This window comes from Hemiscyllium ocellatum, chromosome 14, assembly GCF_020745735.1.
Source record: "Hemiscyllium ocellatum isolate sHemOce1 chromosome 14, sHemOce1.pat.X.cur, whole genome shotgun sequence".
Lineage (NCBI taxonomy): Eukaryota > Metazoa > Chordata > Chondrichthyes > Orectolobiformes > Hemiscylliidae > Hemiscyllium > Hemiscyllium ocellatum.
This window is the reverse complement of record NC_083414.1, coordinates 73,537,862-73,557,844: the sequence shown is the minus strand read 5'-3', so window position 1 is coordinate 73,557,844 and position 19,983 is coordinate 73,537,862. Positions and strand designations below refer to the sequence as shown.

The 19,983-nt window shown below is 45.1% G+C and overlaps 1 protein-coding gene across 2 annotated transcripts; it reads right to left on the bottom strand.

Moving 5' to 3' along the window:
• Nucleotides 1-1,633: 1,633 nt before the first annotated feature.
• On the bottom strand, nt 1,634-19,919 carry abhd14a (abhydrolase domain containing 14A). Of its 2 annotated transcripts, none has more exons than XM_060835256.1 (6): nt 19,895-19,919; nt 17,977-18,117; nt 17,162-17,447; nt 14,614-14,729; nt 9,836-10,071; nt 1,634-2,849 (listed from the first exon to the last, which is right to left on the bottom strand). In XM_060835256.1, the coding sequence occupies exons 3-6, from the start codon at nt 17,422-17,424 to the stop codon at nt 2,670-2,672; spliced, it is 795 nt and encodes a 264-aa protein (XP_060691239.1). In that variant the 5' UTR covers nt 17,425-17,447; nt 17,977-18,117; nt 19,895-19,919; the 3' UTR covers nt 1,634-2,669. The 2 variants fall into 2 exon arrangements, with proteins under 2 accessions (XP_060691239.1, XP_060691240.1); XM_060835257.1 differs by lacking the exon at nt 19,895-19,919 and adding an exon at nt 19,790-19,811.
• Nucleotides 19,920-19,983: the final 64 nt, after the last annotated feature.

The window sequence follows — 19,983 nt, the reverse complement described above, 5'->3', positions numbered from 1 at the left end:
AACTAATGTCTTCCAACCAAAGTGTAACATGGCACTTTTACCTCCATTGAAGATCATTTGCCAATTTCATGTCCATTTTGCATGTAGTCGTACAGCATTGAAACAGTCAAACTAGTCCACGTTAACCATATTTCCAAACCACATTTGGCCCTTCAAACCTTTCCGATTCATGTACTTATATAAATGTCTTTTAAATGTTGTAATTGTACCTGCTTCTACCACTTCCTCTGGCAGTTCATTCCACATACAAACCACCCTGCGTGAAAAAAAAGCCCATGTCCTTTCACCTTAAAAATACAGGCCCTAGGTTTGAACTTCACCATTCTAACAAGAGAAAAAAACCCTTGTTATTCACATAATCTATCCCCCTCATTATTCTATAAATCTCATAAGCTCATCCCTCAATCTCCTATGCTCCAGTAAAATGTACCTTGTAAATATCCTTCTCCATTCATTCCAACATTTGATTTTATTGTCATTAGAAATTTTAAGAAAGCGCTTCTGATCCCAAAGTCCAATTGGTTTTTGGAAGTCGTGAATCAGAGTGGTCCCAGTTCTAATCTCTGTTTGAACAAGTTCTGAGAGGAGGAGAATTTTGTTAACTCGGAGTTCTGAATACATGGCTTGAAAAGGCAGTAGGAACAGGTTCTGCAGTACCCCCTCTAATCACAGCACAAATTGAGGCCATTTGGCCAATTGTGACCCATGTAAGCTCTCAGGCCCATTCACCTTCCACAAAATGCAGCAATTTCTTTCAGATCCTTATCCAAATCTCTCTTGGATGTCTCAGTTGTGTTTGTTTTCACAGACACTGAAGTATTTCCAGCATTTATTCCAATTGCCAGCATCTGGCAGTACTGTGTTCAAATATTGTTGTAGTGCTGTCACTGTTATAATGTGGGAAAAATGGTCATCAGTTGGTCTCACAACTGTAAGCTGATCATGACTATACTATCTCTTTTTGTGAATGTTGATTGAGTGGCAATTATTAGCCCAGACACTGGGGAAGAACTCCCTACTCATCTTTCAATAACACCACCTTGGGTGTGCCTCAGGAGACCTGGGCAGAATTTCATATTAATATTCAGTCTGAAAGAGGGAGCACTGCCTCGTCACAAAATCTGACCTCAATGTGTCTCAGTGTTAGCCTCTGTCCGATAACCCTCCTACGAAGGAGCTATTGAGGTATAAGGTCATACAGATCTAGGAAACAAAAGGGTGATTGCTTGGCGAGACTTGATGCATAACAGGCAGTTCCACAGAGTGTTGGGGATGGGGGGGGGGGGGGTGCAGATATAAGGCCTCAGGTGGCAGCTGCAGTGACAGGAAGAAAGGACAGTGCGCCATTTTCTCAGCACAAACAAATTTACTTTGGTCAGCTCTACATTACAGCTGTCACAAAAATGCAGGGGACAAAATTTAAAGACTGCCACTGATAGATATTTGTTGGGAACATCCATTGAGGAATCTGGAAGAATAGTGGGCAAACGAGATTGAGATTCAGATCAAGCACCCGATCTAATTGAAGAATGAATCCAACTCAAGGGAATAGCTTAATTATGTGTTTAAAAAAAAGACACTGATTTTTCTTTAAGCAATAATGTTTTTTTTAAAAATTCAAAACAGTCAAATAATTAGCTGGCTTGAAATTAATTTTTGTTCAACAACCAGAAATAGCATGAGACAAGCCCGTTTCTCGACTTAAAACATTTTCTGAAACTTATCAACACTTCATTTTGAAACCAGAGAGAACGGAGAAAATTCAATAGGCCAAAAACCAGCTCAGTGTCAAAGCTCTGAGTCAAAACATCAGGCCCAAGGGCTTTCAACGACAAGCCTTTGGCTTTTCCTCAGTGAAATGTTAAAATATGACAGGCACATGTTGTGAAATCTGTACTCATTCTGAAATGTGTTTCAATTCTTCCTTGAAATACTGGAATTTTGTTAAAGAGAAGTAGGTAAATGGTAGATTAAAATCAGTTCAAGTAGGAGTGCGCAGTTTCTGGGTTCAAAGAACACATGACTGCCCCTCAATGGTCTAAACGTGTAACAGCAGACATCAGCATCACAGACGCTCAGTGAAAAGGTGAAGACAGCTAGTGAATTTTAAGAATACTTGCATGGCCTAATTTCTTTGATCAGGTTATAAAATAAATTCCCCTACGAGACAGAATTAATATTTTAGAAAGCAGTTGGAAAAAAGGAATAGTGGAGGAAGTTGGACCTACATTTGGCATTTTTACTGTGTTCCAGTCTAAACTCAGCTCAGCAAACAGAAGCTAAGGCCAAAGCCTTAGTCCTGTCTGTTTTGTGAGGTTTAGTCCTACAATGAAAGAGTTCAGCCTCTTCAGCTTTGGCCAGGGAGCAAACCCGAAATTTCCCAGGTCTATATGGGGACATTTACCCAATCGGCCCGAAACTGGACTAAATCTTTATCTCTTCGAAACTGTGTTTTCCAATCTGTGAATTTTTCACGTTTTAACTAATATATACTGAGGAAGTTGTTTTGAAATAAATCTGAAATAGTTAGTTTTAGTTCCTCCTGTTGCAGAGTCTGACTCTGAGAAATTAATAACAATTGTTGATGAAGCTAGTTTGGAGCTGGTCTTAATTGTTTTAAACGGACAGTTCCCAGTGCACAGTGACATCAGTGGTATAAACACTCAAAGCTAAAATCTAGTTAGAAAGTCCAATAAAGTAGTATGGAACAAGTGTGGTTCATCAAGGTAACAGGCGTGACGAGCTGTTGGGATCTTGAAGACAGAGTGATGGGGAAGATACTTTAAGTTTTTCAGGGACTGCACACCCAGATTAGTGTCCAATTCTCCAAAAACAATCAGGGTCGGGGTCTGCAAAGAGAAGCATAGATTTAGTTCCCTATGTGAAATAGTACCACCTCTGCCAGCGCAACCCAACTGAGGCACACAAACAAAAAAAACCCATTGTTCACAACATCAGCACATCCCAAAGCACTTTACAATGAATGAAACATTTTAGAGGTGCAGTTCCTGATGTAAAGTAGGTATCATGGCAGTCAATTAGCATATGGCAAGATCCCATAAATGGCACACACAGTGACCAAGTAATCGGATATAGGTTCTGTTCGCCGAGCTGGAAGTTTTTGCTGCAAACGTTTTGTTCCCTGGCTAGGGAACATCATCAGTGCTATTGGAGCCTCCTGTGAAGCGCTGCTTTGGTGTTTCTTCCGGTATTTATAGTGGTTTGTTCTTGCCGCTTCCGGGTGTCAGTTTCAGCTGTAGTGGTTTGTATATGGGGTCCAGGTCCATGTGTCTGTTAATGGAGTTTGTGGATGAATGCCATGCCTCTAGGAATTCCCTGGCTGTTCTCTGTCTGGCTTGTCCTATGATGGTAGTGTTTTCCCAGTCAAATTCATGTTCCTGGTTGTCTGAGTGTATGGCTACTAGGGATAGCTAACGACACGACCAGCTATCCCTAGTAGCCATACACTCAGACAACCAGGAACATGAATTTGACTGGGAAAACACTACCATCATAGGACAAGCCAGACAGAGAACAGCCAGGGAATTCCTAGAGGCATGGCATTCATCCACAAACTCCATTAACAGACACATGGACCTGGACCCCATATACAAACCACTACAGCTGAAACTGACACCCGGAAGCGGCAAGAACATCCATCAACAGACACATCGACCTGGACCCCACATACAAACTACTACAGCTGAAACTGACACCCGGAAGCGGCAAGAACAAACCACTATAAATACTGGAAGAAACATCAAAGCAGCGCTTCACAGGAGGCTCCAATAGCACTGATGATGTTCCCTAGCCAGGGAACAAAACGTTTGCAGCAAAAACTTCCAGCTCGGCGAACAGAACCACAACAACGGACACCCGAGCTACAAATCTTCAACCAGACTTTAATCAGATATAAATTGACTTCCTGGTGACAGAGATGTGGTCCATGGGAGGTCAACATCGATCTGCAATCTCCACTGCAGAGGTCCATTTTGGAATGGGCATTTCTGATTAAGCACAACAGCCTTAAAGGGTATTCTACTGAACAGGTGTGAACATTGTAACCCTGAATTAGAACCCTGTTGCAACTTTTGATATTATGGAGATGTACCTCACTCGGTATAAACAGAACAATGCGGGCAGGGTTGGAACTTAAGCCAGACCAGAAGGATCACTCTGGAAGACACACAAGGGAGAAGACTCTCTGGAAGGAATGCAGAGCGTATTGTTATGAAGGTGAAGGTGTATACAGTACCTTTAAAAGAGAGAGAATGCTGTTCTGAACTAAGAGCATACAAGCATCTGTGTATATGACTAGATGGCAATCCCAGAGGTACTGGAAAATTGAAAATATGTAACATTTGGCTATGAAATGGATACCTGAGTTTAGGTTGCTATTTTGACAACAATTCAGAGAGTCATAGTCATAGAGATGTACAACATGGAAACAGACCGTTCAGTCTAACTTGTCCACGCTGTCCAGATATCCCAATCCAATCTAATCCCACCTGCCAGCACCCAGCCCATATCCCTCCAACCCTTCCAGATGTCTTTTAAATGATGCAATTGTATTAGCATCCCCCACTTCCTCTAGCAGTTCATTCTATACACGTACCACCCTCTGTGTGAAAATATTTCCCCTTAGGTCTCTTTTATATCTTTCCCCTCTCACCCTAAACCTACGCCCTCTAGTTCGGGACTCCCTCACCCCAGGGAAGAGAGCTTGTCTATTTATCCTATTCATGCCCCTCATGATTTTATAAACCTATATAAGGTCACCCCTCAGCCTTAGAAATTAAGTTGATGTAATTTTAATAAGTGTCTAATTGGAACAGAATATTAAAACATAGAACATAGAACAATACAGCACAGAACAGGCCCTTCGGCCCACGAGGTTGTGCCGAACATTTGTCCGAGCTTAAGCACCTATCCATGTACCGATCCAATTGCCGCTTAAAGGTCACCAATGATTCTGACTCTACCACTCCCACAGGCAGCGCATTCCATGCCCCTACCACACTCTGGGTAAAGAACCTACCCCTGACATCCCCCCTATACCTTCCACCCTTCACCTTAAATTTATGTCCCCTTGTAACACTCTGTTGTACCGGGGAAAAAGTCTCTGACTGTCTACTCTATCTATTCCTCTGATCATCTTATAAACCTCTATCAAGTCACCCCTCATCCTTCACCATTCCAATGAGAAAAGGCCTAGCACTCTCAACCTATCCTCGTATGACCTATTCTCCATTCCAGGCAACAGCCTGGTAAATCTCCTCTGCACCCACTCCAAATCTTTCCTAAAGTGAGGCGACCCGAACTGCACACAGTACTCCAAATGTGGCCTTACCAAGGTCCTGTACAGCTGCAACATCACCTCACGACTCTTGAATTCAATCCCTCTGCTAATGAACGCTAATACACCAGAGGCCTTCTTACAAGCTCTATCCACCTGAGTGGCAACTTTCAAAGATCTATGTACATAGACCCCAAGATCCCTCTGTTCCTCCACCTGACTAAGAACCCTACCGTTAACCCAGTATTCCGCATTCTTATTTGTTCTTCCAAAATGGACAACCTCACACTTGACAGGGTTGAATTCCATCTGCCACTCCTCAGCCCAGCTCTGCATCATATCTCAGTCCCTTCGCAGCCGACAACAGCCCTCCTCACTATCCACAACTCCACCTATTTTCGTATCATCTGCAAATTTACTGACCCACCCTTCGTCTCCCTCTTCCAAGTCATTAATAAAAATTACAAACAGCAGAGGACCCAGAACTGATCCCTGCGGAACTCCACTTGTAACTGGGCTCCAGGCTGAATATTTACCATCTACCACCATTCTCTGACTTCGACCAGTTAGCCAGTTCTCTATCTAACTGGCCAAATTTCTCACTATCCCATGCCTCCTGACTTTCCGCATAAGCCTACCATGGGGAACCTTATCAAACGCCTTACTAAAATCCATGTACACAACATCCACTGCTCTACCCTCATCCACATGCTTGGTCACCTCCTCAAAGAATTCAATAAGACATGTAAGGTAAGACCTACCCCTCACAAATCCGTGCTGGCTGTCCCTAATCATGCAGTGTCTTTCCAAATACTCATAAATCCTATCTCTCAGTACCCTTTCCATTACTTTGCCTACCACAGAAGTAAGACTAACTGGCCTGTAATTCCCGGGGTTATCCCTATTCCCTTTTTTGAACAGGGGCACAACATTCGCCACTCTCTAGTCCCCTGGAACCACCCCCGTTGACAGTGAAGACGAAAAGGTCATTGCCAACGGCTCTGCAATTTCCTCTCTTGCTTCCCACATAATCCCACATGTATCCCGTCAGGCCCGGGGGACTTGTCTATCCTCAAGTTTTTCAAAATGCCCAACACATCTTCAGATTATTGTTATAGTGTTGGAGACAGATAGTAAGCAGTTAAGGCAAAGGGAGTCTCAGAGTGGTGAATAATTATTGTTTAATGTTCACTTTTAAAATTAAATAAATTGATGTTATTTTCTTTAAGTAGCGGAATTTGGGAATTCTCCATTAGTCATACTTTAACAGATTACAAGACGAGGTGAGCCTTTCTGGGTGGTTGGTTTAATTAACAGAGGGGTTCACCTCTGTGTTGTAACAATATCAACACAAATATACAATAAGACCTTCCCTCATCTAACTAAGTTAGAGCCCAGTATTCTATGTTGACCATGAAGATCTGTATTTTGTATTAACGTATAATAAATAGTTTCAACCCGAAACTCAGTGTGACATCAACCCGCACAATAAAAGGGTTGAAACACCTCTTCTACCATCTTACCCATTAACAGATTTACTGTGGACAGACTCTGTCTCAAGCCATTGAAGTCAACTGTACTGAAATCTCAAATCTTTGCAGTTGTTTTGCATTTCTCTTTTTCAAACACCATGTGGATCACAATGATACTATAAGCACTATTAGATAAATGATCATGCACCATGTGGCAGTTAATCAAATCTGGTTTACTACATGACAAAATCTATTCCGGCCTTCCATGTTGGTGCACGGACAATAGTGTTCCGGAGAATTACTTTGAACACAGCCAAGGAATTCATGACCTTCCTGATGTGCTAGCCTGTGTATCCCAATCTGTATGAAAAATAATGGTCCCCTCATGGTTTTAGTTACTACTGTCAGAATATAGTGAAGCGAAACACTGAAAACAAAAAGAGAGAATGTTAGGACAGCTGTCACGTTCGCATTCCCTTTGTCAGCTATGGAGTCATAGAGATGTACAGCATGGAAACAGACCCTTCGGTCCAACCTGTCCATGCCGACCAGATAACCTTTCCTAATTATCTAACCATCCAGATGCCTCATAAATGTTGCAATTGTTCCAGCCTCCACCACTTCCTCTGGTTTAGGGTGAAAGGGAAAGATATGAGAGAGACCTATGGGGTAACTTTTGCACGCAGAGGATGGCATGCGTGTAGGATGAGCTGCCAGTGGATGTGGTGGAGGCTAGCACAGTTGCAACATTTAAAAGGCATTTGGATGGGTATATGAACAGGAAGCGTTTGGAGGGAAATAGGCCGGGTGCTGGCAGGTGGGACTAGATTAGGTTAGGATATCTGGTTGGCATGGATGAGTTGGACCGAAGGGTCTCATTCTGTGCTGTACATCTCTATGACCTATATAAACAATTTGGATGAGAATATAGAACGCGTGGTTAGTACGTTTGTGGATGACACCAGAATTGGTGGTATAGTGGACAGCGAAGAAGGTTATCTAAGAGCACAATGGGATCTTGATCAGCTGGGTCAACGGGCCTAGGAGTTTCATTTAGATAAATGTAAGGTGTTGCATTTTGGAAAGGCAAACCAGGATAGGACTCATACAGTTAATGGGCCTTGGGGAGTGTTGTCAAACAGAGACACCCAAGGGTTCAGGTGGATAGTTCCTTGAAAGTGACGTCACAGGTAGACAGGCTGGTGAAGGCGGCGTTTGACACACTTGCATTCGTTGGTCAGTGCATTGAGCATAGGAGTTAGAATGTTATGTTGCCGCTGTTCAGGACATTGGCGAGGCCCATTTTGGAGTATTGTGTACACTTCTGATTGTCCTTCTATAGGAAGGGTATTATTAAATTAGGTGCAGAAAAGATATACAAGGACGTTAACAAGACTGGAGGGTTCACATTATAAGCAGAGGATGAACAGGTAGGGACTTCTTTCCTGAATGTAGGAAGTTGAGGGGTGACCATATGGAGGGTTTATAAAATCACGAGGGGCATAGATAAGGTGAATTGCCAAGGTCTTTTTCCCAGGAAAGGGAGGTTCAAAGCTAGAGGGCATAGGTGGAAATGAGAGAAGAAAGATATAAAATGGACCTGAGGGGCACCTTTTTCACATTGGGGGGTGGTGTGTGTGGAACGAGCTGCCAGAGGAAGTGGTAGAGGCAAGTGCAATTACAACATTTAAAAGACATTTGGACAAGTACATGGATCAGAAAGGTTTAAGAGGGATATGGGCCAAACATAGGCAAATGGAACCAGCTTAGTTTAGAAAATGCGATCGGCATGGACAAGTTGGACCAAAGAGTCTGTTTCCATGCTATACGACTCTGAGTGAGCAACTTTGGCTGCACCTGATAGTGCTTCACATTGCCTGGTTGGATCTGGCAGTAAATACATTAAAACAGTTATCCACAATAAACCTTGAAGCGTTTTTATTTTATTCGCCCATTGGAGAGGGCAGTTTAAGAGTCAACTGTGGATCTGGAGTCACATGTTGCCCAGATCACACGAGGATGTCAGCTTCCTTTCCTAAAGGTCATGAGTGAAACAGATAGGCTTTTCTGACAATCGACAACAGCTTCATGGTCATCATTCGACTCTTAATTCCAGATTTTTAAAAAAAATTATAGAATGCAAATTCCACCATCTGCCATGACAGGATTTAAGCCTAGAAACATTAGCTGGGTCTCTGGATCAATTGTCTAATGATAATAGCATGACGCCATCACCTCCTCCGATCATGCATAGACTTAAAAGGAGTGGAAACAGGAAGCGAGCCAGGTCAGACCGAGACACAGTAGTTTCAATGAAGATATTGCCAATTTTTTTTATTTATAAGAGTACAAGTTAGTAGATCAGCAGCAGGGTGAATGCAAAGCTGGAGCTGGGGATTTATACATGCAGTTTTAGGGAAAGTCCCCTCCAGGCCAGACAGAAGGAAGTGGGTTTGGGAGGACACCGAGTGATGTGAGTGGACAGCGATTGGCTGAAAGTGATCAGAAATTGATTGATGTGATAGGAATAGGGGACTGTAAGATAGCACAGTTGAAGCTGTGCTCCTGAGTCAGTGATTGATGAAGAGAGGATTTATATTCTGTGAACTCAGAGACTGTAATGAGCTGCGCTGCAGGTTTAAACTCACGGCAAAGTGAGATGTTACTCAGTACGGAGACAGGGAAGGGAAAGTAGTGAAAATGTCACGAGTTAGTGTGGTATTTGGATGTACTGGGAAAGGAGGTGGAGGGTGAAAGAAGATGAGATTCCAGGCGAGTAGGAGGTCATAAGGACGTCTCACTCATCCACCAGGTTCCTGTTAAAGCCATGATACTAACGCAATCACCCACAACGAGCTAATGGATGAAAGAGAACCTTGTTCACGAGTGAAAAGATATTGCCATTATTCAGAAGGCAGCCGGGATGAGTTTGGTTTGGACAGCTGGCTTTCATAACTCGGGTGGGATATAGCCTCCTGGCCACAAAGTACAACTGCTCACCTCAATGACCAGGATAAGAAGGAAAATGAAGCTTAGAATGACAGAGGATTGAATGACAGCAGCTTACCTGGATCTTCTCATACTGGTCAGCATTGTAGAGATTCGTCCCAGCAGGTGCAATGGGGACAAAGCCCTTCAGTCGCTGGGCGTAAAACATCAGAAATGGAATGGAGAAGTGACCGCTCATTGAGGGACTGACGACGACTGGTGCCTGGAGTCCCACAGCGTTCAGAAAGGCCAGCAGGAAGTCAGCTCTGTCCTTGTCTACTTTGTCAATATCCAACAGTGGGGTATTCCCATACCCTATTGAACAAAACGTTAAGTAGGCACAGTCAAATGGCACGGAAACAGACCTTTCAGTCCAACACATCCATGCCAACCAGACATCCCAACTTGACCTAGTCCCATTTGTCTACATTTGGCCTATATCCCTCTAAATCAGTCCTATTCATGCACCCACCCATTTGCCTTTTAAATGCCAATTGTACTTGCTGCCAATGTTTCCCCTGGCAGCTCACTCCAAACATGCACCACCTTCTGCATGAAAAACCCACAGGTCCTTTTTAAGTTTTCCCTCTCTCAGCTAAAACATCTGCCCTCTAGTTTTGCACCCCACCCTGGGAAAAAGATCTTGGCTATTTATCCTCTCCATGCCCTTCATGATTTTATAAACGACATTCCTCAATCTCCGACACTCCAGGGAAAAATTCCCAGCCTATTCAAACTCTCCCTGTAACTCAAACCCCCAGTTTCTGGCAAAATCCTCGTAAATCTTTTCTGTACCCTTTCCAGTTAAATACCATCCTTACTATAGAAAGGGGACTAGAATTATATGCAGTACTCTATAAATAGCCTCATCAGCATCTTGTAGATGCATCTGACATCCTAACTCAATGCTCTGACCAGTGATGGCAAGTGCGCCAAATGCCTTCTACCTGCAACTATACTTTCAAAGAACAATACTCCTGCACACTGAAGCCTCTCTGCTCAACAACACTCCCCGGTGCCCTACCATTAACTGTATAATTCCATCAGCCACAAGTAAACATTAACTCTGACAGAATCAGTGCCATCAAACAAAAAGAGGCGAGCCATGCTTCACTGGCCCTAGTAACAAGACAAGAAAAGCTAGGGCAATGGGGTGTATGGGTGGTGAAAGCGGTTATGTCTGTATGTATTTGTCTGTGTGTGTGGATGTGCACAGGCATGCACGGGGAAGCTGAATGTAGTGGAGCTGATTATAGGACATGCAAATGGGGTGGGAATCTACAGAAAGGGGGGGTGTCTGTCCACGTGTACACATCTGGGGAGGGTTTTACTTTGTCACTAGGGGATATGGAGACCTTGGCTAAAACATCCAAGAAAGACAAAATCACAGCGTTTTAACAAGCACTTGAACACATTTTCGTATGTGTTATATGTTGATTTATCATCGTTAAAGTTTATAACTGAAAGTTGCTTGCCATTTCATTGCCGTTTCATTTTCTCCCCATGTCACTATCACTATCCTTTCCAAGTATTAAGGTGGAAGTAACATTAGAAAGTAGTTTGGCAAGTGCTTGTTTACAGGGAATGTAGAAACAGGAGGAGCCATTCAGGTCCCTGTCCTCTTGTAAGATCACAGCTGATGTGTGTATTTCAACTCCATTTTTATGCCTTTCCTTCACATCTTATGATACTCTTGTCCAAAAAAAAAACACACTGCACAGAATGGAATCAGTCTGAAGGTTCAATTCACTGTCAGCAGTGTATTTGGGAGCTGGGGAGCTGACACAGGTACACTACTTATGGGAGAGCATGTCGCTAACAGCCCTGAATAGCCTCATTCGAATTTAAAAAGGTTTCCCTGTTCCAGACTGAGCTGAACAGGAAATAGTTTCTCTCTATCTAAACTCTCATTTCCTACATGGAAACAAAGGATGGCAGATTTCCCTCCCGAAAGGACATTAATGCACTAGATGGGTTTTTAGGACTATTGATGACAGCTCCTATTCATCATCACTTTCAATTCCAGAGTTTATTAATCTCCCTCTTATAAGGTCAGTGACAAAAAAATTAAATTCGAGTTTCTGACTTGACTATTGGTAAACCAGATGAGTTTTTACAAGAATTCAGTACTTTCATGGTCACCACCATCTTTCTATTACAAATTCACTTTTAAATTCCCCAGGTGATGCAGTACAGTTTGAGTTCAATCTGCCTGGTTCCTGGAACTATTCTCATATTCCTCTTCTGAACACACTTCAAATGTGTTAATATTCTTCTGATAGTGTGGTACCCGCAGAACTGCGTGCAATATTCCAGCTGAGACCTAACCATTGTTTTTTAGTAATTCATCACTCCTTTACTATTCCTATACTCTCTGATCTTATGAATGTAGCCTCGAACATTGTATGCTTTGTTAATGTATACAAGTGTGAGTTTATCCATTTCAGTTGGGAAAGCAGAGGGGCAGACTATTATTCAAACAGTGACAGACTGTTTGAAGGTGCAGCAAGCAGTCAGGATGGCAAAGGGTATATTTGGCCTACATTGCAAGAGGGTTTGAGTACAGGACCAAGAAAGTTGTATTGCAGCTATATAGGGCCCTGCTAAGACCATTGCTGGAGAATCGTGTGGGATTTTTAATTTTGTTTTCCTTACCCAAGGAAAGATGTTTCACCCTGTCCTGCCCACTGTATGCACATACATCTCCAGCTCTTGCTCCTGCACTATTTTTGAATAGTACCCTGCATTTTCTACTGACTCTCCATGTTCTTCATACCAAAATATATCACCTCACACTAGTCTGCCTTGAACTTCATCTGCCAGCTACATGCCCACTCCCTGAAGGTCTCTCAGGTAAGAATATTATTTTCTCATGTAATTGAAGACTCTCACTGGATATTGTGCAGATTAAAAACAATGATGATGGCGATTTACCTGTTGTATTTAGGCTGCATTGTTTCTGAATGCCCCATGCATTGATATTGTTATGTCCTGAATAAGGACCTGGTACTTGAAGGGACAGGAGTGAGCACCAGGACAGAAGCCAGATAAAGGCCCTAAAAACACAGCGTCTAAGGCCAGCATTTCTGGTCTGTCCATTGGGTACACAGCAGTGAAGAAGTCACACAGACCCTCCTTGTTTGAAGACCCATTCAGTGTTCAGCTATTGTTTGCCTCTCTGTAACCAGTGACCCTAACCAGGTAAAAAAAAATTCAAAAGGTTTCAACTCGTTGGCCCTTTATTTCTCCAATTTGTCAAAACAAAAATAAAAAGTCCTTTTGATTGAATGTTAGAGCTCAAAATTCTGCTTCTCGTTCTGCATCAAAACCAAATTCCCCTCCTTGGTAGAATGCAGTATGTCCAACTCTGTTCTTCAGTTGATGTCCACACACATGGAGATTTCAGTATGACTCACAATGACAAACAGCGCTTCTGTTCCTAATCCAGTCTGACTGGGTCAGGACAGGCCACGTACGCTGACTTGAAGGAGGGAGTTACAATTTTGTTCCTGCTTCCCAGTCTAAAACTAGGGCTACATTTTCGTCAGTGATGACCACAAGCATCTTTCATCAGTATTCATTGTCTAAATCTCAAAGAAATGATAATTAGATTACATTAGACTCCTACAGTGTGGAAACAGGCCCTTCGGCCCAACAAGTCCATACCGACCCTCCAAAGAGTAACCCACCCAATCCCATTTCCCTCTGACTAATGCAGTTAAGACTATGGGCAATTTAGCACGGCCAATTCAGCTGACCTGCACATCTTTGGACTGTGGGAGGAAACCCGCAGACACGGGGAGAATGAGCAAACTCCACACAGACAGTCACCCAAGGCTGGGATCAAACCTGGGACACTGGTGCTGTGAGGCAGCAGTGCTAACCACTGAGCCAGTGATGGGCTCAATTCATCAGAGTCTTGGCAGATTTTACAGATTCACATGTCAGAGAGTAGGCACACTAAAGTTCTTCGTTTGCAGAAGTTAGATATCAATGCAAGGTTCAACATTCAGTCAGCAAACCTGGAGAGGGAGTGGCTAATATAAAACAGGAAATCAGCACATTGAATGCCAGGAACGTTTCACATAAAATCCAATAAAATACCTTACTGAAGCATGGAAACATAGAAAATAAAAGTAGACCATTCAACCCATCAAGCCCATCACCACGTTCCTGCTCTCTCTCCTTTCATCCTGAAGCCTTTCATGTCTAGAGTCTACTTTATATTTTGAATATATTCATTGATTCAGCATCCAAAGCCTGCTGTGGAGGAGAACTCTGCAGGCTGACTACCCTGTGAAGAAATTTCTCCCTATCTCAGTCCATAAAAGTCGACCACATTTCCTGAGAGGATGACCTCTTCGTCCAGATCTCCAGGTCGGGGAAATGTGCATCCAGTGTATACAGCCCCGTCAGAACCTTCAACAAGAGCACCTCTTATTTCTCCTAAGCTTCAACAAACACAGGTCCAGTCAACCGTCTTGTTCCTCATATGACAGACCTACCACCTCAGGAATCAGGCTGGCCTGCCTACCTATGTGTTTTCCAAAGTAATTCTCCAGAGATGATCTCAACAAGGACCTATACAGCTGCAGTCAGGCGTTTCTGCTCCTCTCTGCCTGCATTGCAAAGAGGTTTTTAATCATGATACACCAATTGCCGTCCTAACTGAGTAGTATACAAAGATAGCCAGGTCCCTTTGCGCATCAACATTTCTCAACCTATCACCATTTAAATAATACTCGACCATTCTGATTTCCCAAGTGAGGTGGATAACTTCCCACTCATCCACGCAACTGGCCACACACAGTAACAACCAGACATTCAGGTTTAAAAACAATGTTTGAAATGTCTTACCGGGTAGGTCCATTGCCACAGCTCTGTATCCTTTCTCAGCAAGCAGACTCAGTGTTCCTAGCCCCTCCCAGGTCTTTGAGTCGAAGGCCTGTCCGTGTAGCAGCAGTACCTCCAAGCTAAGTAACAGAAATGATAGCGGGCACCACTGAAATATAACATCAGAGGAGAAAGGATATGGTGCTCAACTGTTCAAAGTTTAAGTCACTTGGAAGAGCTACTGTTCAACCAGGAGCTCTGAACTGGATGAGGTGGCTGGAAGGAGGGATCTATTAAATGTTACGAGTGTTTATGTCTTGTTGTCTGAACCTATTGAGGTTGATCAATTACAGAACTTCACGATGACTGTGACTGTTCTCAGTTTAACTGTGGAGCAGGAGGAGAATGAAGGTTAGCAGCTGAAATATATACTGTGGAGAGAGCGAGAGGTGGCCAGCACAGATGAAGGTGGGGGGGTTGGGGGTTGGGGTGTGGTTGTGGCAGGTTTGTACATGGGATTCACAATCATGGGCACAGTTTCCTTGGCCTGTCTGAGGAGCCGTAATCCAAAAGCCTAGGTTTTCACACAAGGCACCAGCAAACAGGGGGGCAATCTGCTGTCTGCTGAACCTGGTGGCTATGCAGAAGCAATAGCTGGACAGGATAGGACTCCTCTCCCTTTCTTTACTTCTGCTTCCTGGAAACAGTAGCAAGGAACCTAAAGTCAACTGCGCAAACACCAATTTTGGAACAGATTATGCACCAGAGTTATGAAATGTCAACAGAATAACAAATAGCTTCCTTCCACAGCAGAATTTACAATGTTTCAGTTATGACAGTGAAAGTCGAATTCTCCCACTGATTACAATCATCACCCTGTTTCAGGATGTTTAGCCAGAGATTAGATTAGATTAGACTTACAGTGTGGAAACAGGCCCTTCGGCCCAACAAGTCCACACCGACCCGCCGAAGCGCAACCCACCCATACCCCTACATTTACCCCTTTACCTAACAAAGATGTGGTGGAGAGAGAAAGATTATTTTTCTGTGAAATTTTAGCTGTGCTGTTGAGACACCAAGGTAAGGAGTGGTTGTGAAGACACCACATACCACACAGAGAGGGTCCTGCAAGGCAGCCGGAGGTACTGACAGCTGCATTGGCCATTGGTCTAGGAATTAAACAACGTTTAGAGAAAACGTTGTGGCCAGAGATTAGAAAGAGGGTCTATACTTGGAAATGTAGCCTCAGACAACAAACACACACATCCCAGCGCACGCCGGTGCGGTGCAAATCATGTTAGAATTTCTTCCTGAATTTCGTAGCACCCCCCAGGATGGTACATCCACAAAGATTTCACCTCTTGTCAGCTTCAGCTGTGGAGGAGGAAAAGGTACAAATTTCTCAGCGTTTAATGCCGTACTGTGGGTTAGCTTCAAGGTCCTGTTGTCTGAAAGCAAGTCTAAGGTTGACTGAAGAGAAAAACCCTTCTGATTCACCAATGTCCTTTAGGAAAAGAAATCTGCCGTCCTTGTCTGGTCTGGCCGGCACATGACTCCAGACCCACAGCAAAACAGACGACTCCCAACTGCTCTCTGAAATGACCTAAAGTCAATCAGGTCAAGGGCAATTTGGAATGGGTAATAAGTGCCAGCCTTAACAACAACAACACGCACATCACACACAAGAATAATAAAACAAAAACAATCCCTAAATTGTTCTGACTCTAGGAACCAAACCTGCAAGTACCTTTCCAAGCCACTCACCATCCTGACTTCGAATTATCTCTCTATTTCTTCACCGTCACTGGGACAAAGACCTGGAATTTCCTCCCTAATGTGGGTGTATCCTCACCCAATAGGCTGCAGCGAAAGAAAGCACCTCCTCAAGGGCAACTAGTGATGGGCAATAAAATGCTGGCCCAGCCAATGGCACCCACGTCCCAAAAACGTTAAAAGTAATGAGGGCAAGTTAAGAGCAAGATGGGGCCATTCATCCCCTCAAAGATCACGGCAGAAGAGCCTGTAACCTCTTAGTAAAGAATAGAACAGAGAAATCTCAAGGAGATATGGGATAAGACCTAAAAATCAAAGATAGAATCAAAGCTTGAGGATGAGGTCGATGAGCTCTAAATCAAAAGTAGGAAGTTTAGTAAGAGAGAACCTTTAGTCACATACAAAGCCAAGATGCAAACAGCCTTGTTTCTACAAACTAAGGTAAGTGTGCTGTCAATGAGTGCAACGGAGCAGGAACATAGGAACAGAAGGAGGCCATTCAGCCCCTTGAGCCTGAGCCACTGTTCAATGAGATCATGGCTGATGTGGCCGAACTCCATATATCCACCTTTGGCCCATATTCCTGAATATCTTTGCTTAACAAAGACGTATCTATCTCAGAATTAAAATGAACAACTGATCCGACATCCGCTGCCATTTGTGGAAAAACCCCTACCAGCCTTTGTGTGGAGAAGGGTTCCCTTTTATCTCTCCTGAACAGTCTGGCCCTGGTCTTACAATCCCCAGTTCCTTCATAAGTAGTATCATGTGGTGCACTCATTTTCTTGATCTAATTTACCTTGGCTGCTGGCTTTCTCTGCTTTCCTGCAGAGGTAGAGTTTCCCGGTAGAAAACCTGGATTTGATTTGAAGATTTTTCCACAGTGACATTGACAGTGACGATGAGCTTGTTAGTGGTGGTCATATCGTATGCCCGAAGTGGCCCCACTGACTTAGTGCTGTCCGGCAGGGTGTTGGGAAGCAAGTAATAGATGACAAGTGTGACACCAACTACGAGCAGGAAGGCCAGCAGTCTCGATCGATTGAAGGTGCAAGAGTGCATATTTCTCCTCAACACAGGAAAATCTGTTAATGACAAAGAAACATCAAATAACCCAATGAGACAGAGATTCGAAATGCTGCCATCAATAAAGCATTTTCTGTAAATTAACTATATTTCATCCTTTCGCCCTTCACTCTATCAGATTATAGCCCCGGCTTTACTCAACATTTGGACTATAGTATCTCAGCGTGCTCTGTAGAAAGGACCTGTCATCTCACATGCGATTGTGGTACAGCACTCTCTGTTATCAAGAACTGGAAATTATTAATGTTAAAGCAACATGATAAACCTCCAGGAACACATGGTTTGCACCAAGGGTCTTAAAGGAAGAGGTGAGGAAATTGGAGATGTTTTAACCCTCTTTTGATTTAAGAATAGTCCCTTTGTATTGGAAACATGTAGTTGTATCAGTTAATAAAGATGAAAGATAGAAACCAGGATATTGTTGACCTGTTAATCTGATGTAATTTATAATGAATGACAGTGACTGTGCAATTAGAAACGTTTGAGAGCCAACCGAGAATTATGAAGGATAGGTCATGGAATACATACATATCCGTGAGGGACCAGGAACAACCCATTCAGTTCCTTGAACCTGCTCCACCAATCGATCTGATAGTGGCGCTCCAGTTTACTATCTACCCTTCGCAATGTCGGACTCCCTTGTTAATCAAGACTTCAGCCAATTAAGTCCTTACAAAACAAAGTTTTGTTTCTAATTATCACTCTTCCCTTCTTCACATGGTCCATTGCTTACATTTCCCTTGCTGCATTTTTAAGGAGACTAATATTCATTGTAACCTTACAGTCTCTCTCGCGCCCAGTCCCTCCGCCCTCTGCCCTCACTTGAGCCCAGACCCTCCAGCCCCCCGCCCTCACTCGAGCCCAGGCCCTCCGCTCCCCCGCCCTCACTCGGGCCCAGGCCCTCCAGCCCCCCCGCCCTCACTCGGGCCCAGGCCCTCCAGCCCCCCCGCCCTCACTCGGGCCCAGGCCCTCCAGCCCCCCCGCCCTCACTCGAGCCCAGGCCCTCCAGCCCCCCCGCCCTCACTCGGGCCCAGGCCCTCCAGCCCCCCCGCCCTCACTCGGGCCCAGGCCCTCCAGCCCCCCCGCCCTAACTCGAGCCCAGGCCCTCCAGCCCCCACCCTCAGTCGAGCCCAGGCCCTCCGCTCCCCCGCCCTCACTCGAGCCCAGGCCCTCCACCCTCTGCCCTCACTTGAGCCCAGTCCCTCCACCCTCTGCCTTCTCTCAAGCCCAGTCTCTACCCCCCCCACCCACACTCGAGCCCAGTCCCTACCCCCCCACCCACACTCGAGCCCAGTCCCTACACGCCCCCGCCCACGCATTCCCTCTACTTCCATCAATTCCCCTGTCACATTTTCTCCCTGTTCACGTGTATTCCTCTCTTACTCACACATTCTCTCTCTCTCTCCCCCAATCGGTTCTGCTCCATCTACATCTCACTCCCGCACTCCGCCCCCCATCTACATCTCACTCCCACACTCCGCCCCCCCATCTACATCTCACTCCCGCACTCCGCCCCCACCATCTACATCTCACTCCCGCACTCCGCCCCCCCATCTACATCTCACTCCCGCACTCCGCCCCCACCATCTACATCTCACTCCCGCACTCCGCCCCCACCATCTACATCTCACTCCCGCACTCCGCCCCCCCATCTACATCTCACTCCCGCACTCCGCCCCCCCATCTACATCTCACTCCCGCACTCCGCCCCCCCATCTACATCTCACACCCGCACTCCGCCCCCCCATCTACATCTCACTCCCGCACTCCGCCCCCCCATCTACATCTCACTCCCGCACTCCGCCCCCCCATCTACATCTCACTCCCGCACTCCGCCCCCCCATCTACATCTCACTCCCGCACTCCGCCCCCCCATCTACATCTCACTCCCGCACTCCGCCCCCCCATCTACATCTCACTCCCGCACTCCGCCCCCCCATCTACATCTCACTCCCGCACTCCGCCCCCCCATCTACATCTCACTCCCGCACTCCGCCCCCCCCATCTACATCTCACTCCCGCACTCCGCCCCCCCATCTACATCTCACTCCCGCACTCCGCCCTCCCCATCTACATCTCACTCCCGCACTCCGCCCCCCCATCTACATCTCACTCCCACCTTTCTCCATCTATGTCTCTCTCAAACACACCCTCCCCCCCATCTACGTCTCTCTCACATTCCCCTCTCCATCCACGTCCCTCTCACACACTCCCCCTCCCTCTCCCTCCATCTATTCACCTCCCTCTCTCCCACACTCCCCTCCATCTCTCTCTCTCTCTCTGTCTATTCCTATCTATTTCTCTGTTCCTCCTCCACACTCCCTCTCCATTTCTCACTCACCCTCTCTATACCCATCTATCATCACACTGACTGTACACAAACACCTCCCTCACTCTGTCTGTCTGTCTGTGTGTGAGAGTGAGTGCACACTCACTCTACTGTTACCTTCATACTCTTACCCCTCCCCCCGGTCGCCCCGGTGACGAGCCCTGAGCCCCGCCCCCGCTGATGACGGTAGGACGCAGATGACGCAC

What these genes read in the sequence shown, in the direction of transcription:
- abhd14a (XM_060835256.1), bottom strand. Translation starts at nt 17,424, where the DNA reads ATGCACTCTTGCACCTTCAATCGATCGAGACTGCTGGCCTTCCTGCTC. An exon ending in AGAGAAAGCCAGCAGCCAAG is followed by an intron (nt 14,730 to 17,161) that starts GTAAATTAGATC and finishes TCTGTTACTTAG; the next exon opens with CTTGGAGGTACTGCTGCTAC. An exon ending in TGTGGCAATGGACCTACCCG is followed by an intron (nt 10,072 to 14,613) that starts GTAAGACATTTC and finishes TTTGTTCAATAG; the next exon opens with GGTATGGGAATACCCCACTG.